This window comes from Columba livia, chromosome 3, assembly GCF_036013475.1.
Source record: "Columba livia isolate bColLiv1 breed racing homer chromosome 3, bColLiv1.pat.W.v2, whole genome shotgun sequence".
NCBI classification, from domain to species: domain Eukaryota; kingdom Metazoa; phylum Chordata; class Aves; order Columbiformes; family Columbidae; genus Columba; species Columba livia.
Genome location: NC_088604.1, coordinates 20,618,396 through 20,645,968, shown reverse-complemented (window position 1 = coordinate 20,645,968; position 27,573 = coordinate 20,618,396). Strand labels below are relative to the sequence as shown.

At 37.0% G+C, this 27,573-nt stretch overlaps 1 protein-coding gene across 3 annotated transcripts in view; it reads left to right on the top strand.

Moving 5' to 3' along the window:
- SNTG2 (syntrophin gamma 2) overlaps window positions 1–27,573 on the top strand; it is a 269,806-nt gene that overhangs the window by 174,521 nt on the left and 67,712 nt on the right. For all 3 annotated transcript variants that reach the window (XM_065056001.1, XM_065056002.1, XM_065056000.1), the window contains exons 9-11: window positions 502–629; window positions 15,823–15,952; window positions 23,420–23,458. In XM_065056001.1, coding sequence (XP_064912073.1) covers window positions 502–629; window positions 15,823–15,952; window positions 23,420–23,458 — 297 coding nt within the window. The remainder of the gene's footprint in view (window positions 1–501; window positions 630–15,822; window positions 15,953–23,419; window positions 23,459–27,573) is intronic.

Sequence of the window (27,573 nt, the reverse complement as noted above, 5' to 3'; positions counted from 1 at the left end):
AGAAATCAGAATTTTAAATCCATAATTAAATAACATTATGGATGAAAGTCACAATGCACAAATATGAAAACATTAGCCTGTAATGTAGTTTTTACGTTAAGATATTACTTGTGTCTTTTTCTCTGATGATTGTTTGAGACATGTAGAAGAGTTGCACAGATCAAATTAATTTAAATCAAAAATGTATTTTGTGTGGAATTTAGAGAAAATTCAGGACATTTATGAGTAAAAATGGGTTTTTTTAATTAGTAGTTATTAACAAAAATATAAATATATTTAATGTTAAGGTAATACTGAAATTAAGTCACAAGAATAATATCAAGATAGCTAACATTCCTTTCTACATAAGTGCTTCTTTTTATTTTGCTACTAAATCCTGAGTTTGCTGCATAGTTCTATTGCTACAATTATTCACTTCTGAGACAAAAGATGCATATTCATGTTTTTTTCACTATATTGTCTGATACACTGCACTTACTGATTCTCATTTATTCTGTACAGGCTCCATCATCACCTTCTTCACCCATAGCTAATGAACCAAAATATGAGAAGCACTGGCTAGACACCTTATCAGTTCCTCTGTCTATGGCTCGGATCTCGAGGTACAAAGCTGGAACAGATAAATTAAGGTTTGTAAACGAAAACGGGAAGCACTGGGTTAGCTAGCTGTACCTAATAGTTTGCTGTGGAGTGTTGGCTACATAAAAATTCTTTGTGTGGAGATATGAAAGTCTTCTTATTAAAAGCTATGCAGTCCATCTTCTTTTGAGATGAATTACGATTACCAAAGATAAAGTAAAAAAGGACAATAAATATAGCTCCTATAAACACATTTCTATAATCTGTTGGATCTTGGCAGTTCAGTTAGCATCAGCAGCTAGTACAGAGGTTAAGCTTGGCATTATTTGAATTAATTTTTGTATACTACATTTCATTCTGTATCTCTGATGGAATACTTCTATATTCCCAAATTCTAATATTGTCAATTAACTCTCCTGCTACTTTACAAATGATAACGCAGTCCACAATCATAATGACTATGCTGCCTATTACTGTCATATAGAAACTCATATTAACAAGAGATTTTTGCAAGCACGTGGTACAAAATACTGTACCTAGATCCTAGAATCTTTTTGCAGGCAGATACCTAAGTAATGGTTCATAAAGTAGCTATAGAATAGGGTGTCAGAGGTAGTTGTCCTGGACTTCAGGAAATATGAAAGCAAAAGTGAAGTTTAATAAAGCTTCTATAAATAATGTGCTTGAGAAAGGTTTAACACTTTGCACCATGCATCAGCTTTTTTCTGCAAACCATTACGTGTGGTAGGACTGCTTCAAATCTGCCAGTAGTTGTAGTCCAAGTAGTCCACAGTTCTCCATATGTGTGACAACAGGAGTTTATTCACTGTTGTTGTTTTCCATTTTCTTTATGTGTTTCCCTATACTTGTTTGCTTCTAAGTCTCATTAATAAATGAACTGGAATCTCTATTGAAGCGTCAGCTATACAGATCACCTGCTACCAGGAGGTACCAGAAATTAATGTATGTACCTTTCCTGATGTCTGCCAGATTTGTGACCTGTTTTCTGATAATGAACTGAAAAACATTTTTTTTTTCTAGTATGACAGTTTTGCTGCTTTTAACTTAGAGCAATTAGTCTCCTAAATCAGTTGGCAACTCCTCTCCCAGACTTTGTGTTAAAGCATCACAGATGAATACTAATAACCTGTCCAGAAAAGTTTTAGGTTCTTCCGCAGTCTTTGTCTGAAATCTTAATTCCACTTTATTTAGTCTCTCATCACTTCCTCCACCACCTTCTTCCTTCCTGCTTCAAGTGACCAGTTCCAGTTCATGTGGTCCAGCCCTTCCCAGTCTATCACAGGCCTCTAGCCATTCAAAGCTTAGAAGTTCTCCTGTGTGCACATGTAGACATCAACTCATCATCAACTTATAATCAATGTTCTTAAATTTAAAGGATAAGTGGAAGAAGAGAGAACATTTAAACCTCTGAGTTCAGCAATCACGCTGACAGTCTGAAGCAGTTTCACTTCTGTTTTGTGCACTCTATGCATTAGATGGAGTGATCCCAAGGGCTTCCAGGTCCCAAAAAAGCAGCATGTGCATTCTGAGAATTCTTTGAAGTAAAACACCTTCTAATATCGTACTGGGTCCGGCTGAGATGGAGGTAATTTTCTTCATAGCAGCCCATATGGTTCTGTGGCTTAGTTTGTGGCTAAAGCAATGTTAATAACACACCAGTGTTTCGGTTGTTGCTGAGCAGCTCTTGCACAATATCAAGGCTTTCTCTTTTTCATGCTCTGCTTCTACTCAAGGAGTAGGCTGGAGTGAGCAAGAACTTGGGAGGGGACATATCCGGAGCAGGTGACTCAAACTGGCCAAAGGGATATTCCATGCCGTGTAACATTATGGTCATCGCTAAAATCTGAGAAGAGGGGGTGTGGGGGAGCTCGCCATTGCCTGTAGACTGGCTGGGCATCATTCTGCTTGTGGGAGATGGTGAGTGGTTGCCTTCACATCATTTGTTTTGTTGTGGTTGGTTTGTTGTTTGTTTGTTTATTTTTTCCCTCTCTTCCCTTTACTTATCAAATTGTCTTCATTTCAACCCACCACTTTTCTTGTTCTTCCTATTCTCTCTGGAGAGCAGTGTGGGAATGAATGGCAGTGTGGATGCTTAGCTGCTGGCCCAGGATCAACCCATCACAGATATATTTTTCTTGTGAGAGTTGAGGAGCTTAGTGCTTTGAGTTTCAGTCTTGGAGAGACATGTTATCTTGTGATGCATTATATTCCCATGTGTATCTAGTATACACAGCACTCCTTTATTACTGTTATTTGGTTGTTTTGTTGTGTTTTTTTTTCTCCTTTTTGTTATAAGCACTAAAAAAGATGAAATTGTTCCATAAAGCCTGTCACCATCCCTTGATACTTTAGTTCTACTAAATGTTCCTTGCTTCTTTTGGTAAACTAAGAAGAATATCTGTATAAGTGTTAAAGGAGTACCACCTTGAGATTAACTGTGGATGAGGTGTTTCCCATATTCTTACTAAAGGTGTTTATTTTTGCCTGAGGGATGTCAGACTACTCTTACCTTATTCTCTCCCCCTCTGAAATATGTGTACTTATCCTTGCTGTTATCCCACTTGTATCCTTTCTTTTACATTTCTCCACGCTTGTATAAACATAAATTCCAACATTTTTCTTCAGTAATTGCTCTCTGAAGTCGAGTGTCTGTGTTGTACGAATAAAACCTACAAGCAATTACAAGTATAAATGGTGACATCAATCTAGATAACAATCCTCCTTTCAACCATATCTACACATCTTCACTCTCTTTCACGTTTCAGCCATCAGTCTAAAGCCATTTGAATGAGCTCATGGAAATTCCCCTGAATGTTTCATGCATCCTGCTGGCTAATTTTCCAGTTTTGCCATTCTCTGAATATTTACTTGAATCATAGAATCATACAATCATAGAATGATAGAATCATAGAATACCAGATTGGAAGGGACTTCAAGGATCATCTGTTCCACCCTTTCTTGGCCTAGCACCTTGTCCAGCCAAATCTTAAAGGTGGGCGTTGTTGGGGAATCTGCTATTTCCCTGGGGAGCTTATTCCAATGGCTGATTGTTTTCATTGTGAAAGTTTTCCTCTTGTGTCCAATTGGAATCTCCCCAAGAGTAACTTGTACCCATTACCCTTCATCTTTTGATGTGACTCCTTGTAAACAGGGAGTCTCCATCTTCGCTGTAGCCACTCTTTAAATACTGGAACATGGTGATGAGGTCTCCCCTAAGCCTGCTTTTCTCAAGGCTGAACAAGCCCAGTTCTCTCAGCCTGACCTCATATGGAAGGCTTCCCAGTCCTTTGATCATCTTTGTGACCCTCCTCTGGACCCTCTTCAGCCTGTGCACATAATTTTTGTATAGCAGGGACCAAAACTGAACACAGTATTCCAGGTGTGGCCTGACAAGCACTGAGTAGAGTGGGATAATGACTTTGTCCCTGCTGTTGGTGCACTTGCCAATGCAGCGCAGCATCTTGTTGGCCTTCTTTGCTGCAGCAGCACACTATTCACTCATTGAGCTTGTTGTCCACCAGGAACCCCAGGTCCCTTTCCACAGAGCTGCTCCCCAACCAGGTAGATCCCAGCCATAAGGTTCTCATTAACCCACTCATCCAGCCTATCCAGGTCCTCCTGCTGGATGGCTTTCCCTTCTGAAGTGTCCACTTCCCCACTTAGTTTGGTGTCATTGTCAAACTTAATCAGTGTTACACCTGATCCCGTCATCCGGATCACTTATGGATATAGTAAACAGCATTGAGCAGACAGATTGCCAGTTTGAAAAGAGCTATTTACCACCACCCTCTGGGTATGGCCTGTCAGCCAGTTCCCCACCCACCACAGAGGCCACTTGTCTGGACTGTGATGCATCAGTTTCTCTAGGAGGAGCCTGTGGGAAACTACATCAAAAGCGTTGGAGAAATGCAGGGAGACAATGTCCACCACTTGCCCCACATCAACTGAGCAGGTTATTTTGTTGTAGAAGGCGATCAGATTTGTCAAACATGATTTGCCCCTCATGAATCTTTACTGTTTTTCCCAGTCACATGCTTCAACTACCTTGTGATAGGCCCCAGGAGGATTCATTCCATAGCTTTCTCAGGAAGTGAAATTATGACCGATGGGCCTAAAATTTCCTGGATCTTCCTTTAAGCCCTTCTTGTAGCTGTAGGTGTCATTAGCCTTCTTCCAGTCTCCTGGGATGTCCCTTGATCTCCATGACTTCTCAAACATTATGGATGGAGGCCTTGCAGTGCCGTCAGCCAGCTCTCTTAACACCCTTGGGTGGCTTTTGTCAGGGCACATCAATTTGTAGGGGTCGAGGTGCTGTAGCAGTTCACATACCAACTCTTCCTTCACTGATGATGGGTCTGCGTTAGCATCATCCTGGATTTCTCTTTCCATGGTCTGGGGCCCAGCAGTGCTAGTAAAGACAGAGGTGAATAAAGCCTTTGTTACATTCTTGGTGACTAATTCACCTCTGCTGTTTAACAGCAGGACAATATTTTCCTTCTGTTTCTGCATGTTGTTTATGTACTTGAAGCACCCTTCCTTGTGGTTTTCAACATCTCTGGCCGATGTCAATTCACGCTCAGTGTTTGCTTTCCAGACTGCATCTCTACACACTGTGGCAATGCCCTTGTAGTTCTCAACAGATACTAGTGTGCCTTTCCACCTCTAGTACACTTCTCTTTTGCCTTTGAGCAGACTCAGAAGCTCGCAGTAAAGCCAAGGGGGTCTCTTGCTCTGCCTACTTCCCTTACCTTTAAAGGAGATAATCTGGTTTTGTGTTTCCAGGAGAATGTTCTTGAAAAACTCCTGGCACTACCTGGCCTCCTCATTGTCCATTCAAGCTTCCTACAGAAGTCCGACCAACTGAGCCCTGAATGAGCTGAAGTTTGCTCTTTTAAAATCAAAAACCTTTGTCTTAGTATTAACCTTCTGTGTACTTAGCGGGATCCCAAACTCCACAATACTGTGATCACTGTAGCCAAGGTTATCACTAACCCGAGATTACAAAGCAGGTTTTCTTGATTTGTGAATCGCAAGTCCAGCAGTGCCTCATTCCTGATTGGTAGATCTAACATTTGTATGAGGAAGCAATCATCTACACATTCCAGGAACTTGATGGAGGACGTGAGCTGCTGTATTATTTTTACAACAAATGTCTGGGCAGTTGAAGTCATCCGTAAGAACCAAGTTCTGTTGACCCAAAGTTTGCTTAAGTGACCCAAATATTGCTTCCTTTGCTTTATCGTCTTGGAGCCTATTTGTGTACAGTGGTAGGCAGCGTGCCTGCCTTTTCAGCATTGAGTCCTTGAGTTTTCTATGTCATCCTTGTAACTTTTTGTCTTCCTCTTGGTCTTTGTCATAACTTTGTTTTGTTGCTACACCTCATTATATATTATCCTCTAAGTCAGGGACATCAAATTCATTTTCACTCGGGGCCACATCAGCCTCACGGTTTCCTTCAAAGGGCCAAATGTAGTTTTAGGACTGTATAAATGTAACTACTGCTACAGCTGTGAGGCTCATGTGGCCCTCGGTGAAAATGAGTTTGACACCCCTGCTTTAAGTTATTGCAGTTGGTCTTGAGAAGGTGCACTGGCACTAGAACAACCAGATTACTTTTTAAGTCTGTGTTGCTGAAGTATTGGAACAGCTGTGTGCCTTCTCTTCAGCTAGATGGACTGTATGAAAGGCCTTTTCCCCTACTCCTTACCTGAATTACATTTGAAGAGGTCTCTATTATTCTTTTCACCAAAGTTATCTATATGCCTTTGTTTTTTGTCATTCCTATTCCCTTGTAACTGTGCAAAATGTTATGGTGTGGGAAAGGATATTGAAGCCTTATATGATTATTTTGCTGTCTGTCCACTCACAAATAATACACATTCTGCTTTCTTCAGTCCTTTTCCCTGATAGAAAAAAAAACAGCTTTTTCACCTATGAAATTCTTGCAGTTGGCTGCAGTAGACTTAGCATACTTTTGTTACTAAAATCAATCACAGACTGATTGTTTTAATATATAGTATTGTATATTCTTTGTGTAGTATCTGTAAGTCCAGCTACTCTTGCTGTTCTGATGTGGTAAGCTGCTCTCAGCTGGTCTGGATGACCTCTCTGACCTCATTTGCTTTTCTTCTCCATCAAATTCAACATTGTTTAATATTTGCAGCATTCTTTTTTCTGGTGCTGTAAATAAGATCCAACTTTCAGATAACCTTATGAAAAACTAGAAAAATGTCATAAGGTCGAACAGAGTCTGATAAGTTACTGAAGGATATCGTTTTGTTGCCTTTAGTGTAAAAAATAGAGTATGACAATGCATAGCATGTCAGCATCTTGCTCAATATTTTTGACCACTTTTTCACTTAGAAACATGTTATATAGCTAAAGTTGTCTGTTAGACTGTGGTATACTTTTAATGTGGTTTAGATCAAATCTCGTGTAATTTAATCAGATTAGGCTATATTACTTTCTTTGTGTTTAAACTATGCAGTTTAAATTCCTCAGGACTTCATTTGAGTTTTCCAGTAATTTTGCAACAAGGGACATGCTTTTAGCTCTTGTGTCATGAGGTGTCCAGGAATACATGTGTCTGTTTGATTGTTCTTACTTTTTTCATTATAAGAGAAGGGAGTTTACTTTGGCTTTTCATTTTATATTTACCAGGAAGTCTTAACTGGTGACTTAATGATGCAAGAGTGTATTTTTCATTTATTTTAGATTTTGTCAGCACCATAGATATTAACAGAAATGAGAGAGAATGGCATAGATTATTTCCTTCCTTATACATTAAGAGGACTGAATGAAAATACTGCAGAGTGGGGCTGTGAAATGTGTTTGTCCGTATCACAAAAGAAAAAAAATAAAGGAAAGATAAGAAAAAATAAATACATGTTCCTCTTCTTCTTAGTGCAGGATCTTTCCAGTTGTATCTTCAGAAGTTAGGAAAGTGGAAGAGAAATATATTGACTACCAAAATCACCTTTAGTTAGTGTGTTTCTTATTGTTGATGTGATTGGAGTCTATCTGAATGTTTCTGTGCAGCATGCCAATTAGTCTTTTTGATTACTTATTAGTTCAGGAACTTTTTAATTCACTTGCCTTTGTAATATAGCACCACTACTTCTATCATTTTACACATCTCATCATCCATTAATGTGATTTTTCTCTGTAAAAAGTACGATAATACATACAGTGAATACTGTGAATGCTTTTACCTGCTAGCTGGTGATGGAAACGTTTTTCACTGTTGAAGATCGAGTTGGTCACTAAATGTGATGTATGTTTGACAGAGAAATAATGAGATCAGTAAGTCTCTCATGCAAAGGAGTTGCAGTTCATGGCATAGTTTGAAGTCTTTTTGCTTTTAAGACAGAAAAGTAAAGATAGGTAGTCTTATAGAAGTTGGAGAATGTAGTTCATTAATTTATAATCTTTGATGTTTCTTACAGAATGTCTGAATCCTTATTTGGAAAAATGTATAGATAAGTATTTTCAGTCCTTACAGTAGTTACTGAAAGTACTGTATAATCATTCTTATTTTCTTTATTGAGTGGAGCTTTAAGTGAAGGTAAAATAACCTATTTCATATTATGAGTTTACAGACTGAAAAAAAATAGCTTTTTGGAAGATGGAAATTTAATTGATGAAATGAATGGACTGGAAGTAATTCAGAACCAGTGGCTATAAGTCATATACCTATGATCCCAATTACAAAACAACTTAATTATATTTAGGTATTATTTTCTATTTCTTGGTATTCTGGCTATTTGTGTTACTACAGAGTATTTTGTGATTTTAAAATTTTGGGGTTTTTTTTGTTTTATTTAAATTGTCTCACTGATTTCTTAACAGAATCTTACTGAAGGACTATGTTTTTCCATTTTAATCTCTCAGTAAATTATCAAAATGCCTGTAGTTAGATAAATAAATTGGAAAGAAAGAAATTGAATAAAAATTTTGAGAAATATATAGGCATTAAAGACAGTATCTCTGAGTTACAAAAACTGAATGAGTATTTGCTCACAGTTTTCAGTAACAATTATGAAGGTAAGAAAACAATTGTGTACCTGAAAGATATCACAGTCAAACTGATTTGGAGCAATAGGGTGGGAGACAGTGGCAGAGAGATTAACATCTGATAAAAGATGAAAAAGAAAGTATAGGTTTGGAGGGGTATTATTAATAGGGGCACGTAAGGGCTATTTGATTGATGATGCAGAAAACAGCACACTAATTAAAATTATTGGTGGCAGAATCAGTATCATCAGTACAGAAGAGGAGCAGAATATGTTGTGAAAGGGTGAAACTATTGGAAATGGGAGGCAACACAAAGGCAACACAATAGCACAAAGTGCAGGGGGATGGACATTATTGGAGCCTTTTGGTAGATGGCAGCTGAGGAAGGCAGAGCCTCGGTACAGCAGTTCGGCAGAGAGCAGCTCTGAAACATCACTGTCCTGCAGACTTACAATGGAGAAATAGATATTTTAGAGTACGACAGGAGAAACACCTTCCAGAAATAAGCATTAAAATCACTATACAGTCACTGCTAATGCCCATCTAGAATCTATGTACAATTCTGGTTATTCAAATTAAATGTAAAATTTTCTGTTGGAAAGTTTTTGTTTTCTCGAAAGGTATTGCAGTGTCACTTGTTGTTCCTATTCTTAGCTGTAGTATTTTAGGATTTGGCAACTGTGGTTTCCTTTGGTGCTTAAGGAATTTCAGCTTTTTTTTTTTCTCCTATTCTGCATAGGGTTGAAAAGTGACATTCTTTTCCAAAGGCTTTTAGACCTGATAGCCTTGTAATAAAATTGATATATTTCACTGTGGACAATGTTTTGTGATTTCTACTACATGTATCGAGTTTTCTTACTATAGTTACAAAGTACTATAACTGGCTGAGCATCTGCCTGTATGGGAGTCCATTCTGTAACGTTCATTCTTAATTTGTTGATCTTTAAAGCACTCCAGAAAGCACTTTATTATGTATTTAGGATATGAGGCACAGGGGACAATTTTTTGGTTTTTACTACATTGTTCAGGTGATACGTAAACAGAATAAGCCATGAAGTCAGTGGGTTTTTCTAAAAAACCTGTACTATGTACAGCTTTTTAAGGACTGCCTGAAAACTGCTATGTGTGTTTAAAAGCATCATTAAAATAAATGTTTCCAGTACGTTTGTTGTAATTCTGCTCAATGCAAGATGCGAAAATGCGTTGCAAATGATCAGGTAAATGCAGATCATAGGACGAGATCTGCTTCATAGGTTGTAAACATGAAGATACTGAAGAGGTGACCAGGTATTCTGCAGATCCCTCCACAATAAGAGATTGACTTACCCTTGGCTGGAATAACATGCTAAATCAGAGAAAAATCAAGCTAGGCAGGAGGTATGCCACACACTTAGTGTAAAAATCAGCTTTAAATAGTGATTCTTTGAGACTGGGACCAATTTAGTAGCTGTTCCTTATGTGAGAAGTGATGCAAATTGTTTTGACTAGAAATTAGACATACGTTTGGATGCAATATACTTGCAGTCTAAAAGTGTATCAAAAATCAGTGACATGAAAACTAAGGAAATGGCTGTTTCTTTGTGCTCCAGGGCAATATATTCCTATTCTTAAACACATCATCTTAATTCTGTTCAGCAGTGTGAAGCCAACATAAGGAGAGTGAGCTGGTTTATTTTTTGAATCTTCATCCTTACAATATTTAGCTTCTGGTTTTAAAATCTGTACTGCAACTAAGTACAAAGGCAAAAATTAAGTGGTCTCTTTTTAGGATGTGCATAATCAGGAACCATTTCTGCTTTCTGCCAAAGATAACGTGTTGCTCTGGAAAAATGATTTGACACGTTCACTCATGTTTTAGTAAATAGCATCCCTTAGAAGACAGAATGGTGGGTCATGCCATGACATATTGCCAGCAAGCAGACAAAAAGGCAGAATAAATCCCACCCTCCAAAAAGATAAACAGCTTATTAATCTCAGAAAATTGTTCATATTAATATTAGCGTTGAGTTCAAAGTATTATTGCTTTCTGGTTTTTTATTTCTAGAGAAGCTGAGACTTATTTTGTCTGTTCTTCTTCTTGCTGACAAAACACTAAATTCTAATCCACTAGAATTAGTTCAGCAAGTCTCTGCCACCAGATGTCTTCAATAAATGTCTCAGGATAAATAGCCTGAAGTTTCAACAGAAGACCTACTTGTTTCCCACTAACTTTGACACCGAAAAAGAAAAAAAATTCTGGAGCAAGCTGAATATGTTAGAAGTCTGTGATGCTCATTACTCAGCTTTATCACTGTTATTTTACAAAATACCCATTTGTTCAAGATATACATATCTTCAGACGAGTGTTATGGGAAAACAAAACAAAGTAAAAACTGATTTGCATTGTATAATAATAATAAAGCTATATTGCTCTTTGAAGGCAGAAGGTATTTAGTTTTCAAATAAATCCGCCACATTACTACATATAAGACCCACATAGACATCTGTTCTTCCCTAACAAACATGTCTGAATTTCATAGACAGTATAAATTGGATATTTAATCATATGGAGAACTGAACATCTTGAAGAAGTCATCTGTTGTATATAATTTAAATATAAGAATATTGATGATCTCTTTAGTCGTGACAGACATTTGTTGTTGTAAGATATAGACTCTTCTCCTGTCAAAAGACTTACGGAGTTTGAACATGAACCTGAACTGGTATTACAGTGGCAGATCATCCAGTAATTATTGTCCAAATATAAATTTTGTTAGCCATCTTACCTGTGTCAAAATATTCCTAGAGACACTTGCATATTATATTGTAGATTGACGCCATTGACATATCAAATCAGCTCTGAAGACATCATTAAGATACATTAAGGTACAATACCAAGTTTAATAGAAAATCAACCAAAGTTATAATACTAAAAGCAAAATGTTCACCAAAAAAACCCAAAACCAAACCCAAACATGAAATGCAATCCAAGTTTACATTTAATACATTGATATCTTTTTAGACACATAGTTTTGTTAATAATCCAACTACATAAGCAAATCTGAACATTTTTAAAATAAGAGGCTGTATGTCATTTACAGAACATTATTTTTAACACAGAATTTCAAAGAGATTAAATAATTCAGATTTTTTTTTTTTTTATTTCCATTCAGATCCACCCATAGTCCACAAACTTCAGGCTAAATTAAAATTCTAGCAAGAGGGCCATAAAATACTATAAGCAAGGCACTAGAAAATGTTGTAAGAAAAGCAACAAAAACTCAAGTCAGATGTCAACTAATTGTATAAACAGGAATTGTATAAATGCCGATTTAGGACCTGGGAAGATGCAAAGCTGATCAAATCTGTTTGTCTGTATCAGCACAGTAGTGAACTTCAGGTGAAACAGTGGCTCTCAAACAAGCATCTAAGTTTTCATTCAGGAAATACTGTAAAACACTGAAATAACTCTGATGGAAAGATGATTTCACATGCCACAGATACGGAAAATCTTAAAATATATTTGCTGAAATTCTTAGTTTCAAAAAAAGTAAAAATTCGGCTTTTCCCATTTCAACAGGCACTGAAAATACATTTTTCACTCAGAGAAGTCTTTAGATTTAACACCTCTGTATTAGCTAACTTGCTTGTACAGCAAAACATGCTGTATCAATTTTAATTGATATTACTTAATTAAAAGTGTCAAAGTCAGGAAGAGAACTTCAGTCTACTAATGCCCATCGGTTATTCTGAATGCCATTCTCATGAAGACAGTGTTTATTTTATTAAATTAATGCAGTAAACAAAACCCAAAAGAGACCAGGAATTCAGGTCCATTAGTCATTTCACCATAAAAGTGAGATAGAAAGAAGCTGAGCCTAGAAGGCAGTGCCTCATGCTCCTTAGTGTAAATTCTTGCAGGAAATATAGTTACAGATTGGGAGACAGATCTGAAAATAATAAGAAATGTGAGAGTAACTTAGCCCAAATTTCTAGAATTTAGGAGAGCAAACACTGATTTCTAGTTCTAGTTGCAATAGTACAGTAACAGCAGGAGTAGAAGAGATGGGAATTTCCTCTAACTGCATTTTAAAATGGGTTTGCAGCCTCAGAGAAAACAAAAATAGTCTAAGACATGTCATCTTATTTTGTGTTGATGAGATGACTTCATAGCATCTTGAGACCTCCCAGACTTGCTCTTTAGTATTAAATGGAGAGCTCATCCTTGTCAGCCAACAGGAATAGCTGCTTAGTTGTGCTTCTTCAATTTTCCTTTTTTGTGTTTTGAGGAAATGGAGAAAGGCATGGCATTCAAGCCTCTAGAATTTATTTTCTCCTGAATTCCAGACCTGTCTTGGTGCTTGCATTGCTTGCTTCACTTAAGACAAAAGCCTCAGCATTCATGTTGTTAAGCTTTTATTTTTAGTTTGGATATTTATTTTTACTTTGTAGCCTTTATACACACTGGTTCTTTCTTTTCATATTTCATTTAGTGCACTGAAGTGCTCCCTGGTAAAATTGAGTCAGCACAGTAGGGACACTGGTGCCCCAAAGGTCTCCTGTGCCAGGCAGTGTGGCCACACATCAGTCACCTTGAACCAGACAGAGCTCCTGGGGAGGGTTGTCCTGGTGTCAGTCTGCAGGGCAAGGGGACAGCCCTGCAGGAAAGGAAGGGCTGAGGTATCTTGGTGGACACCGCATTGATCTTGAGTCAATGATAGGCACTGTTGGTGATGGAGGGTAACCACACGTGGGGCTGTATCGGCTGCAGGGAACTGGTTGATCTCCTCTGCTTTGCATTTCTGAGGCCACATCTGAAATACCTGTATCTAAAATACTGCAGCCAGCGTTGGTCTTCCTGTGGAAAAGAGATTTGTATTTTAAATCAGTTAGTGAGGAGGCTTGGCTAGAGGATTTGCCTCACACCCTATTTGATTCTGTGCCAATATCCTGTCAGTGAATTGTTCAGATCTCTAGATGCATTTGTGGAATCTTGTTAACTGTCATTTGTAACTGATCACCATATTTTATTATAACAGAGTAAAGGACAGCAGGACTTGGGGTGTAATCTGCACTATTGCCAGCACCATGTTTCAAATGATAAAAGATTGTTTAATTTTTATAATAAAACTTGATTGCCTGTGTTGGTTGCATTAGTTATTAGCTTAGAAGTTCTCTTCTGTGATCTTTCATCAGCCACTTTTGTGCCACTAGGATAAGGCATTCACACTGCAAGCCTTCATGCATTTACTGAAGCTGAGTTAGTGTCTAGTCTCCCTGTGGCTTCTGCGAAGAGCACGTAGTATTTCTTGGCTCTGTTAAAAGCTCCGGATTGTCCTCTCTGTCTATGTAAGGACTCTAGCATCTTAGCTTTGATATTGGAATTAGATACCTAAGTTACGCATTGTGAATGGCTTCCTTTCACAGCACCATATTAAGTCAGTTTCCATGCTCCACTGCAAATCAATGCATGGGGGATGACAGATCTTCGCTGTCTCAGTGGGGTGTTGAAGAGATCATACCATAAGTCATTCTGTTACAGCACCGTTGGGGTCTTTGTCAGAGCCTGAGGTAAAAGGAACAGCATGCTTGAGAGGTGATTATTTCACTTGGTTTACTTGAAAACAACAAAAGGATTTGTTTTGACATTTTATTTCTTTCTGAAGAGGTGAAACAGATTTACTAAAAGTGACACAGAATTTTACCATTGCCATCAGGTGTCAGTAGTTACCATGATAAGTCAATCATGAAAAGGAAAACAAGAGAATCAGCTGATATATATTTAAGTCTTTAGACTAAGAATGTTATTTTTGCAAACACCAAGTATAACACTTTATGGCTCTTTTAACAGTAAACCATATCAATTAATGTATGTATAAATATCTATTAGGATACTTTGTCTTGTTAATATGGTGTGTGATGGGTATTTTATATGACCTTTTTTAGCAAGTATATAGAGTTCAGTATTCATGTTCACCATCAAACTCCCTACAAATGACAAATGTTAGGTTAATAACTTTTTCAGTAAGTCATGAATGAATAACTGCCTATTAACCTCTATGTGTCATTTTGAATGCTCATGTTGACATACATCATAAATTAAACAACAGAAGACTTCACCTACATCAGAGAATCCCAGGAAGACTCAGTAATTTCACAGAGCTGTATACTTGATTCAGTAGTTTGCTTTCTTCAAGGTTAGTACCAAAAAGAAAGCAATATAGCATGTAAGTATAAATATCTAATTTATAAATGTAAAAGGTAGCAGTGATATTCTCCAAATTATATTCAAAGCAAACATATGCACAATCATTCAGGTAATTGTTTTCCGCAATATTATATGACTCAAATGTAATTCTCATTACATTTATGGGCACTGAAATAATCTATGTAGCTTTCTGAATTTCAGTTGCTGAAAATGCTGCATGTCACATTTAAAATTTAGACTAGTGTACTTCCATGCAATTACGTAATGAACTTTCGATGTTCCTATTGAAAAATCTCATGGTTAAAAAGCATATCCCACCAGCATCCAAATGTGGGGGATTTCAGAGGTACATACACAGTGCTTAACTTCCTACAGATAGTAAGGAAAGCATAAGCATTTGCAGAATAGACACGTAAAAGATGAATAAAAAGGTGAATAAAATGTGATTGCACATTAGTATGGGTCAATGCTGTTTTGAGAAAAGGCTCTACATTCAAAAATTATTTAAAGAAACTTGGAAGTACATTTTTCAAATTCCTGTGTCGTAAAAGAGCTTAAAGGAAACATTGCTTAGAATGTTATATGGAAAAGTATTAAATTAAAGCTAGGGAAGGCAGTACTTTGCAACTTAATACATTCCTAGTAAATGAAACCAAAATGCAATAAAGAAAATACTCATTTTGGTTTAAAAAAAAGTTCTGTTTGTTCAAAAAGGTCTGATGCATACTTCCTGAATACACAACCTTAAGTTCAGTAATTTCAAACATAATATGTATACTCAAGGGAAGTATTAATAAATGGTCAGCACATATATATGCTGGTACAGAGAAAGAACTTATTGTATGTGTTGCTCCTGGTACTGCCCATTATTATCCTTCTTTTTGTTGCCTTTCTTTTGATTTGTAAAGTTAAGACTCAATATTTGGCAAAAGGTGCAAATATCACTTGAACACTGAGAAATATTGGGCAGTTTCAGAAAACTGACATATCTTCCTTTACGGATATATTTCTTCTTACTGCAGATCTAATGCATTTGAAGTGCTGGCACTCGATGGAGTTAGTACTGGGATACTTCAGTTTTATACAGCCCAAGAGAGTGCTGACTGGCTGAGAGCAATATCAACTAACATCAGTGATTTGACACTTCAAAATGTATGTTATTTTCTGCATATTTTATTGTCTATGCTATTGTAAAATTATTTCTAATTTTCCAAGGGTAGAAAATAATTCACATTGAAGATAAAATATATCAAAAGCATGTCTATGAGGAGGAAAAGGAGAAAGAGAAGATCAGGGAGAGGTTTTCTGCTCAGTCAAAATCATCAAGAAGTTATCAAGACTTGCAGTGTTATTATAGAACAGAAAGTTGTCTAGGAGTTGATTTACTTAAGGTCATATTGTTCCACCTTTCTCCCTAGAAATATAAAGGTGCTTATGCTGTTTTAAGTTATTCCTGTAAATTTGTAAGTAGCATTTGGTATTACAAGCAGAAGTAGTAAATAATCCCTGGAGAAACAGAAAATTATTATTTGGACAGCACAGTATTATTCCAAGAAAGAACAGCTGAAAACTATTGAACATTCTGGAATGAATCATAAAGTTAAATAGGAAATTCGATAATGTACAATATTGAAAATATATTTCAGTCTTTTTGAAATGGTAGAAATCAATGCTGAAAGCATAAGAGCACAGCTGTCCTTGGAAGAATTACCTGTGCAGGTTTTTAATCTTTTTTTCTTTAGATGTGTCCAGTCTGTAACTTCTTTTATACATTATGATTTAGTAGCATGACTTGAATTTATACTTTGTAGTCCAGGTTAATTGTTGCTTAGTTCTTCAGATTATGTTGTTTAGAATTTGTATTGGTTTTCAACATAAATCTTTGGTCAAAATAGATTAGAAATGGAATTTATTTTTCTAGTCTTCAGAAGTTCCTTAAATCACATTTGATCACAGGAATTCATTTATTACATTAATTCATTTTTAAATATTCAATTGCTTAAGCAGTGTCTTTAACAAAATTGAATGTATTTGCTTATGATGCTTTCTTTATAAATATTCTCTATTCTCTATTAGTGATTTACATCATGTACGAGGTATTACTATTTGATAATTCTAAGAAAGAGCAAGGTAAATTATTCAAGAAATTTCATAATTCCTTCTGTGTGAACAGCGAAAAGAAGTGTATGGTAATATTTTAGAATAATTCCAGTTCATAGTTACTAAGCCAAATTCTTTTGCTTTCTAAAGAAACCCACTGAAAAAAAAAAAGCCACTCTAAGAATATAGGTGAATAAGAGAGTAAAAAGTGGCTATAAGCGCAAGCAGGTTTTATTAGTCACAGGGCTCTAGACTGTTTTTTTTGAATGCATGATGTGCAGTAGCATGTGTCCTACCATAGTGTCTTCAATGTGTTGTCGTCCATCTGCAGGAATATTTTATTATATACTGACTACTTGCATTGATTTTCTCCATTATCTATCACAACAACGAATTCTGTAAACAAACTAGTCCATCTGGTGTTCATAGAAGTGGCTGTTCCAGGGAAGAGTCTGAGAAACAACAGTCGTGATAAATTCACATTTTGTGTCCTTGGTGAGATACAGAGGGAACTCTATACAGATCATATGAGAAGCGAGTAAATTGCTGGACTTAATGCTTTACAGGTTTTGCCAGGTGTGCAGCCTGAAAGGTTATTTTAATTGCTGATCATCAGAACAGGAGATGTAATAGAATCCTTTTTACTGCAAATGATTTTTTAAGCCCAGGACAGTGAGGCTGGGGTGCAGCTGAAGCGCACAGCGGGTGCTGGAGAGTCCTCCTGCCGCCAGGCAGCCAGGGACACAGGCTCGTTGACATCCACAGCCCTCAGGGCAAGGCCTTTGGATTAGGCTTCTTCAAAATCCATTTGGAATGCTTTTTATTACCTTAATACTATCATTTCACAAAGTGATTCTTCTCATACTTCTGAAATTGACGTTAGGGAATGGATCTGTAACTCCTCAAGAGCTTTTTCCTGTGTCTGCACTTCTCCACTTCTGTATCATCTATCCCCGTTCTCCAGAAGTACTTGAAAATAATCACTACTGGTTCAGAGATTATTTCAGATTATCCCTTATCTACTTATGGGTTATTATAATTTCTTGAGTGCTTGCTGACTCTTGAGTTCAATTGCTTCTCCAAGTATTTAAACTATTCATTTCCTATTCTGCCTCATGCCATCATCTCTATAGTTAAAATTAATTGCTAGATACATGGTCACAATTGGCCTTTTTGCTGGTACAGTTGGCATAAACTATGTCAGCTTTCTTATCTGACCCATTACTAAGTATTTAAGAAATACTTTCTGTTGTTCACTTTTTACTTTGACACATTTTTAGGTTTTGTTTGTGCTGATACTTGTTTCTTGACTTTATCAAACCTGCACCTTAGTCATTCTTACTTCATCTATGCCTATCCGTGTTATTCTTATATACATCCTTTGTTCTGTATGTTTGCATACCTTTTTTAATAATTTCTTTTAGAATTTAGTTCTTAAAGACCTCCATTAATTGTTTTCTTACAGTGCACCCTGTTTTTCACATATCATTTTACACGAACATATTTTATTTTGCTATTTTACCCTAATACGGTGTCGTTCAGCAACTGGCAGTTCTTTGTCACATCTCCTGCTGATGCCAGAAGACAACCTTAATGTAGGCAGTACAAAAATAACTCTGCCACAATGTGACACTTCTGCTAATGTCAGAGTACTCTTTTGAAGTACTGAAACATCTAACTTCTATGCAAAGGCAAATTCTCTGGGGATCAAGAGCAAAGGAGGAGTCATCTTTTAATAGTGAAGATGTGAGAAGTCATCACTGCATAAGGACGTTAGCCTGTCTAGAAAGTGTTACTTCATAGATGAGAAATAGTGATTCTGGTACTAGCCTGGAGAGAGTTAGTTCTTGTAAGACAGAGGTGCACGGGGAATATTGCAACATAGAGAAAGATGCAAGGATATTTTTTCAGCCCTCCTCACTGATATATGTCTTGTATGCTTAGGTTGAAAAATCTCTTAGTAACTGTGAGCTTTACAAGCAGTACAGATTACTTTTTCTTCTAAGGACCCTTGCCCCAAATTATTCATCACTCTGTTCATATTCTTGTTTTTCACATACATTTCTACCAGCGTGAAACTTCCCTATCGTCTTCCTTTGTGATTCAATCACCAATCTTCTCAGCATTTTCAAAGCTTTTCACATTTACCTTTGGCAGAAGAAAATAGATATGAATCAGCACCTCACATTTATTTCTTTGTACACCACTTTTCTCGCAGAAGGAGGTACAGTTGAAGAAAGTGAGGGCACAGAGGGAACAGAAACTGGCAGTGAAGCTGCCGTGATGAAACAAGGAACACAGAGAACAAGCTGATCTGCATGCACTTCTTGCTCCTACTCTTAATTTGGTCAGGTAGAGGGTTCTTTGTAGGCTGGAGTGGCAATGCTGTGCTAGAGATGGTTTTCTAGGAGAGTGTTCTTTGGAGTAATTTATATTTCTCTCTCTGTTTTGTACCATTCAGATAGCCAGCTATTAAATATGCTCATCCTTTCTTATGGATCTTAATTATTTTCTTTGAAACATAACACTGAACATTAATGTAGTCATAATCAGTAGAAACACCTAAAAGTAGTGCTAACAGTTAATTTACATTATAGGGGCTTGTTTCTTATAATTTTCTCAAGGTTTTATTTTTTTTCCACAGTATATTCTAATAATGATATTAAAAAAAAATCACAAATAAGAGAGTATTTCATAAGCAGGTAAGAGAACAAGCTAAGATGTAGTTGTTCCACTTCAAACATGATTTATGATTTTTATAAATCATTCCAGCAATTTCATTGGAGGATGGTAGAAATTTAAAATTCGTCTCCAAAACAAGATTATGAATCTGGATCATATTTATGCCTTTGACAGCTTTTTTAATGGTGTGTGTCAAACTGTGTAAACCCTTTCTTTTATGCCTTCATGTATACATATATCTAAGTGTTAGTCTGTATAGGAGTAGAGTGAAATTTCTGTTTGAATAGGGAGATATTTATGAAATGTGAGCTTTGAATATGCATATAATAAAGAAAGAGGTTTGAGAAGGTCTTGCTTTCTTTACACTGCAGAATGTGTGGTACATGTGGATGGAAATGAAATCGTTGTTTATAGGAAGCAGTACACAAGCTTGACTGCCTCAATGATTATACAAACAATTCTATTCCCAGGGTGGAAACACATGATAATATTTCTTTGTTGCTGCTTTTTTGTTTTGTTTTGTTTTATAAATTCAAAAGTTTCCATTTGAAAGTACCACAGTTCAAACCATTGAAGTTATGAAGGGAAGTCAGTGGGAGTAGGAATCACATCACCTATGTTTAGCCAAACAGCAAGCAGTTTCTTAGGATCATCTTATCACCGAGAAAAAAGGAAAATAATAAGTGCCTGTCAAGGTCCTTCTCTCTCCCTGCTGTGTGGAAAGAGAATATAGATACATTAGAATGTAGGTGTACTTCTTTTTTGGCTTGCCCAAGTTAAGTGAGATATATCCCAGCCTGAGAGGTGTTCAGATTTAGATTTTAGATGCCCTGTATGTATTCATTTAGAACAGAGTATAGGAATTACAATTGCTTAATAATTCCTTTTCCAAGTTGCCTACAGATCCAGGTTTTTGGGTTTAGTTCCCCTGCTGTCTCCAGCTCCCGTTGCTGTACTGCAGTGCTGAAAGCTCATGTGCTGCCTGCAAGGTGTTGTGTATCCCATTTGTATTCCTGTCTCTTTGCACCAGCTGGGGAGGCTTGCAGAGAACATGTGGTGCCAAGTGAAATTGAGAGTGCGTACTATTATCTCCTCAGCCCTGTGACATATGGATGTAATATGATGCAGAAGGAGATCTTTCCTCTCCCCAAGTTACGTCAGGGCTGCAGCCATCCCTTCTTTGAATAGGGAGTGAGCTAAGACCGCTCAGTGGAGAGCTGTGGAGTACAAAGCATTGCCCTTACCGATGAGTAGCTGGACTGGTTATGAGGGTGCTCTTCACAATACTCTACCCTCACTCTGCAGAAAAACTTCATGGACAGTCTCACAGACATTTTTCCAGGCACATCTGAACACAATAGTAGGATAACAAAACTTCTTCCTGTCATATAGGGAGCTCAAGTGGTTTGACTAAACCAAAAAGGCAGGTCAAAGGATACAAGATCCCCGTCAGCCCTGTTTATTTGCTGTGGGCAGAGCTGTGTGCAAGAGCTGTGAGGAACATTGGTGGGGGCCCCACCTCTGCTTGGCAGCTGCATGTTGGCACCATCCTCATCACCAGTCCTCATCTGTGCTGTGATGCGAGTGCCTGTCCCAGCAGACTGTGACCCACCCCTGTTGTGGTGGTCCGTCTTCCTCTGGGGTGGCAAGGAGGTGATGTGGAGCATGGCAGGGCTCTACCCAAGGTCACAGCCAGGCCTGGCAGATGTCTCAGGCTCCCAGCAGGTCTGGCTGCCTCATCCCCAGACCCTCAGTCACTGCCAGCTGTCTGACTCACCAGCACATCTGCACTGTTTGACCACACAATTTAATTAAAATGGGTTGCAAAAGTGAGCAGATCGAGGAGAAGGAACCCTGATGGTCCACGATGAGTTAAGACTGACTAGTGATCTCCAGCAGTCCTGACCATTGTACGTGTCCGTACAGTCAAGCTTCCTGCTGTCATCCTCTACTCCTCCACATCACATGTTGTCCTAAGAACATTTGTTAGGGTTGTAGATAATTCATTTTATGTAAATAGTGACTTGTTATTGCCATCTATTAGCTACAAGTGTGTGTAGCTTTTATGTATCATTACATCCCACAGTTGTACTTTGCTAAAACTAGATAGGCAATAGTCTCATGGTCATTAGATGTTTATGTTATAGCTAAAGAAGCTGTGATACAGCCCCAGACAGTCCAGGAAAAGACCAGACAAACCCTGACACATCCTGAGGCCTGTGTCATTAGCATAACACGAAGCCTGTTGGCCTCTTACAGGTGTACTGGCTCTGGCTGGCATGGAAGTGACTTTCTTCATAGCAGCCATAAAGTGCTGTGGTTTGGATTTACGGCTACAGCAGGGTTAATAACATAACGGTGTTTTGGCTGCTGCTGAACCATACTTGCACAGCATAAAGGCTTTAACACTTTCTCACTCTGACACACCCCACCCAGGAAGGGGTGGACAAGGATTTGGGAAGGAACACAGCTGGGATACCTGACCCAAACTGATCAAAGAGATATTCTGTGCCATATAACATTGTGCTCAGCAATAAAAGTGATGTAGCAGACAAAGAAGGTGGGGGGTTGTCTTCCACGGTGATGGTTGCTTGGAGACTGGTTGGGTATCAGTCTCCTTGTGGGAGGCAGTGAGTGATGGCCTTTATATCAGTCATTTTTTTCCTGTTTCCTTCACTTACTAGGCTCTCTTTATCTTGGCCCATGTTTTTTCTTGCTTTTACTCTTCCTATACTCTCACCCTTCCCGCTGGGAGAGGGAAGGGAGTGAGCGGCTGTGTGGGGCTCAGCTGCTGGCCAGTCAGCTCACCACAGCAGGCAATGGCATCGCCGTATTTACTGAGGTGCACTGCTGCAGACATGCTCTGTTTCCAAAGATTATCCACAGATTTGATCTTAAAAGTCTGGTACAGCCAGGATACAAGGGATAACCTTGGATTTCTTCTACTCTTTTCCTGTGGCAATTCCAGTTCTCCCTGTGCATAGCTGTAGCTTTTGGCCTTCCATCACAAGCTTTTCTTTTGTTGTAAAACAGGCTTTTTGACAACAAGATCCTTTGGAAGTACTTATCAACTGTAGGAGAGTTCGCAGCCTATGTCCTTGCTAATAGGGTAGTCTGCCTTTCCAGTCACTTAATCTCTTTCTGCCTAGATTCCATGCCATTACTACATTTACTAATATTGCACTTTAAATAAGTGTTTCACTTTAAAGAAGGAAATATCTGTCAGGGTTTGTTCACCACTCATCTGTGCAAACTATGCCAAAAAAAAACCAAAATTAACAGAAGTCTTCATTATCTGTCCAACATAGAGTTTCATAAAGGGATGAGGTTGGATCAGGATAGATTTCTTTCGTTATCTGAACAGAGAGGAAAAAGAAAGATGCATAATTTTATCTTGCAGAGTAAACGAAAAGGAAAGCCTAAGCAGTATTCCCTTCATCTTTAAACAGATTTTACATTCTATGACCTTCATTTCACAGGTGTTTAATCACATGTCTTGTTCTGCTAAGCAGTTGTTTAACTGAGACCTAAGTGAGGTGTCTACAGTACAGTATAATATTTTCATTTAGAGTGGCAAAGTTAAATTCATAAATGCAAATCTTTATAAAGGATTTAATGAAAACTCTGATAAAAGGCTTCCCATCCACTGAGTCCTTAGTTTTGTATATATAGTGTAATAGTAAAAATGTAATATTTATCAACTGAATTATTTAATTTCTTATAAATATAATTTGGAGTGTTAATACCCTATTCAATAACTAAGTCAATGCTAATTGCTATACAGAAACATTTCAGCATATTAATAACACTGTGTATTCTTCTGTCTCTCTTTCATAGATGAAAATGGCAAATAAATGCTGTTCTCCATCAGATCAGGTAAAACTTCCATTATATTATCCAATTTTTTAAATTCTTGCCATTGCATTAACTTGCAAAATTTGTAGAGCTTACATACCCATGTTCAGTCAGTTTTAAAATTCTAAGTCTTCTATGGTCTGAAGTTCTGAAGTGACATACTTGAAACAGCTAATCCACAATAATGAGTAGAATCCTCCACCGTAGACCTAAAAAGTGGATTAGATGGAGCCATGAAATAAATGAGGGGGAGAAAGGAACTCAGGAATAGGTCTTGGAAATTGTAGTATATGTTTTTGTGCAATATTACAGCTGTGAGTCCGACAAGTTAACTCTGTATTTACATCACGTGGTGTACAGATAGCCAAGGAGTTTATTACAAACCCAATCTGTTTTGCATGCATCATGTTGTGTAGACTACGTTTGCCATGGCTGTCTGTCTGGCAATTTGGAGCTCAGGAGCCTGATGAGATATTTCTTCTGCTCCATCTAGTCCTGAAGACCCAGATGAATTTACTGCATTGGGAAGTATTCTTACTTCTTGTAGCATTGCAAAGAGTTTTTTAATTTACTTTGTAAGAATATAATAGTAGCGTTTTCCAGGCTAATTCAGTTATTCTGGAAAGTACTTTGAAGCCTGTATTATAAAACTAATGAGTTTCACTTACATGTCCTTTCACTGCATCAGTCTGGCATTGAATCATTACTCAGGAAGAAAGAACCCAATCCCTGCTGTTTCCTAAAATGCTGGATTTGTAGATTATAAAAGTGAAAATTAGGCAAGATGCCTTTCATACTGTTTTATTGCAGAAATGTATTACAGAAGTCAAAGACTGAGTCAAAAAATTCTTCATACCAGGATCAAATATATATTTATTAGTTTAACAGATTATATATTCTTCCATATTTCAGCATTATATTTGTAAAATGTACTTGGACATTTATAGATTCTTCTAGAAGTTATTTAAAATATTTAACCATTGACATTTTCTTACACAGGAAACTGTTTTCTTCTATTTGGGCCAATACTTTGGAAAAAAAAACAAACAGTCTGGAGTTTACTTCTGTGTGTAGTAGTTAATCAAGTTACCCCCAAAACCAAAATAAATACCTATTCGGTAGAAGAAGAGAGCATCTAATTGCTCTCTCTGCCATGGCTTTTAATTATCCATTAAATTGCTATGAAAAACAGATAGTTAGGAATGCCAGGGGATAAGGTATTGAATTTGGTTATCTTTTGTAGGATTAACTCTCTACTACAAGTATGTTAGTAACTATTTAAAGTTTATTCATGTCAGTTTGGGCACACTTCATGGGTTTAGTTGGTAAAAATAAGAGATATTGTTCTACATGTAAAAAAAAAAAATATTGGCAGCAGTTATACAACTAATCACTACCTACCTAATTTGATTTCTTAAATAAATAAACTATTCTGGATAAACTGCCTAGTTTACGGAGTGTCAAGGCAGAAAATTACTCTGTTCCAGAGAGTTTTTCAAATATGGAACAATGCTTTAAACCATCGTTTATAGGATCTTCTTTTTCTGTCTTGACTATACTGACATCCAAAGAAGAGGAGCCTCTTAATGTATCATCTAAAGTAGGTGCCTAAAGTTAGGCAATACAAATAAATGTATTTCACTTTTTCCATTCCAAATCTAAAGAGAAGGGAAAGTAAAATTAGGACCTTAATTTCAGGACTTGAAAATTTAAGGCGGGCCTGACAGCAACAAACATTGAATTGTCCTCTGCCAAAAACAAGAGTAAGAAAAAATAAAGTTTACTATTAATTTGGGCTGATCAAGTAAATAAAACTATTAAACACAGAAATATTAAAGGAGCAAGTGTGAAAAAGACAGACTTTAAAATGTCCTGTGAAAATTTGCTTTAAGAGCAACCAAACTGTGAATCTCTCATGTATATATATATATATATATACACATGTATATATATAATATATATATATATATATATATATATAAAATAAAATAAAACTTGGCAATGATAACTGAAAAGTGAAGAGGACTTGAGCTGCCCTGGATTGATGGAGCCTATTAATGTCAGTTACATAATGTTTGTACAAACCTAAATAACTCTTGTTAATGCAATTGATTTAAAATTTAGAGAAAGGTTAAGTTTAAGAGATTGAACGTCACTTGAAGAGAACTGCCTTGAAGTAAAATTGGTGATAGCTCCAAATTTATCTTTGTTTTTGAGTATGGACATTCCTGAAGAATTAAACAGCTCCTTAGACTTTCATTATTGTATTGCCGGCATTGAGTTTTCCTTATTGCCTCTAGAGTCCTACTTAGTGTTTCATAAAGGGAAGATGTTGGATCAGGATAGATTTCATGCAAATTCTGTTTTTCATAGATCATTAACAAACAGGGATTCATGGTCAAGAAAATAAAAAAAAAATACTTTGCTAAACTTGGCTTTCTTCCCTGTCTTTCATACTGCCCCTGACAGGTTTTACTTGAAACTGAATCTCCAGAACATTATGAGTTCCATGGGTGTACACCTAAGGAAATTGGAAAGTGGAAGGACTAAGATATGGATTCCTAGGTCTAAACCAGCTGTATGTATCGATTTCCTTGCCAAAAGAAGATGTCAAACAAAGTTTCAACTTTGCCCCGTGTCTATGATTTGAAGTTAGAAAGAGGTAGTAGGAAAAGTAGTTATTATATTTGTACTGTTAAGATAAACAGTACCAGGTTATGAAGCTGATTGGCATAGTCTGGCTACTGCCACCCTTCTAAATTCCCTTCTCCCACCAAAGCAAGTTGTCTGCCTTTAAACTGCCTATTGGAAATTATTCCCACTAATGCTTAAAAACCCAGACTGTCCTTGAGAATTGTTTGGAGAGTTCTAGTTATCCCAGGGCACGTCATGCCAGTTAGTCCATGTCAAGGACTTGTCATGTCAATGTCAATGTCCATGTCAATCTTTTAATACATATGCAGGAAATACACAAATTGGAAATGTATTCAATATGTACCACTGCTGAATCTCTGGCTCTAAGTATATTTATAATCTGTGTAGATGATGAAGCATACAGGATCTACACACTGGGTACTTTTAGAGCATGTTGGTCCTCCACGAGGAGCCAGTTTGTACATTATTTTATTGAGTGTGGAGGATGTTTAGAGCTGCCATTCTCCAAATATAACTTGACTCTGCTTGATATAATTTATTACAGTACTCTAGAGACTTCAAAACACTTGATTCTGTTTTATCAGTAAGCAGTTAGGTTTGGGACTTAGTTTTAAAAGGCATACTCACTGCTGGAATGCTCTATATTTTTTATGAAATGGTAAATTAGGCAATTCTATGTGCAGAAGAACTGTTTGCTGGGTAGTGTTTTTATGTTTTTAAGACTCATACAGTAATTTCCTGTCCTCCATTGTAACAATACAGTTGCTTCTAAACAGAAGAGGAAAATATTGACCAGATATTAATTAAGAAGATGTATATTTTTTCTTGTGATGCTATAACACAGATTTTTCACTACTTCCGATGATAATCTGTTGTCTTGTTTGTTTTGATTTCTTGCAACATCTTCTTTAACCTCCAGAGGTAATCATACAGAAAATGAAATCAAGAGACAGTGATTGTAAAAGCATAGCATGTGATAGTACCAGGAAGGCCAGGACACAGATTAAGATACAACCAGCAAGGGATAGATGGGTAACAGAAAATTATCCTCTAAGTGCATTAATGGCAAGAACATAAAGGAAAATGTTTGTCTTCTTCTCAACATATCAGACGTCAGCATTCACTAAAAAGGTCAAATGCAAAAAATGGTTGTTTCAAGTAATACCAGCAAAAGCCAATAATTCTCAGATTAGAATACAAAGGGAAATTTTAGTGGTATGTATGCTTTTTATGCTTGGTGATATTTGAAAAACTGGTCAAAGTAATCTCAGAGCTATTATCAAGATATTTCAGGGAATTTGTCTCTGCCAGGCGACATATCAAAAGACTAGGAAAGGGCAAACATCATGACTGTTAACGGAAAGAGAAACAGAAGTTGGAGAATTAGAGAGTAGTCAATTTAACTTCAGTGTCTAGAAAGAAATTTGAAATAAATAAACAATTTTTTTCTATGCAGCTGCAAGATAAGTGAATGACTGCCC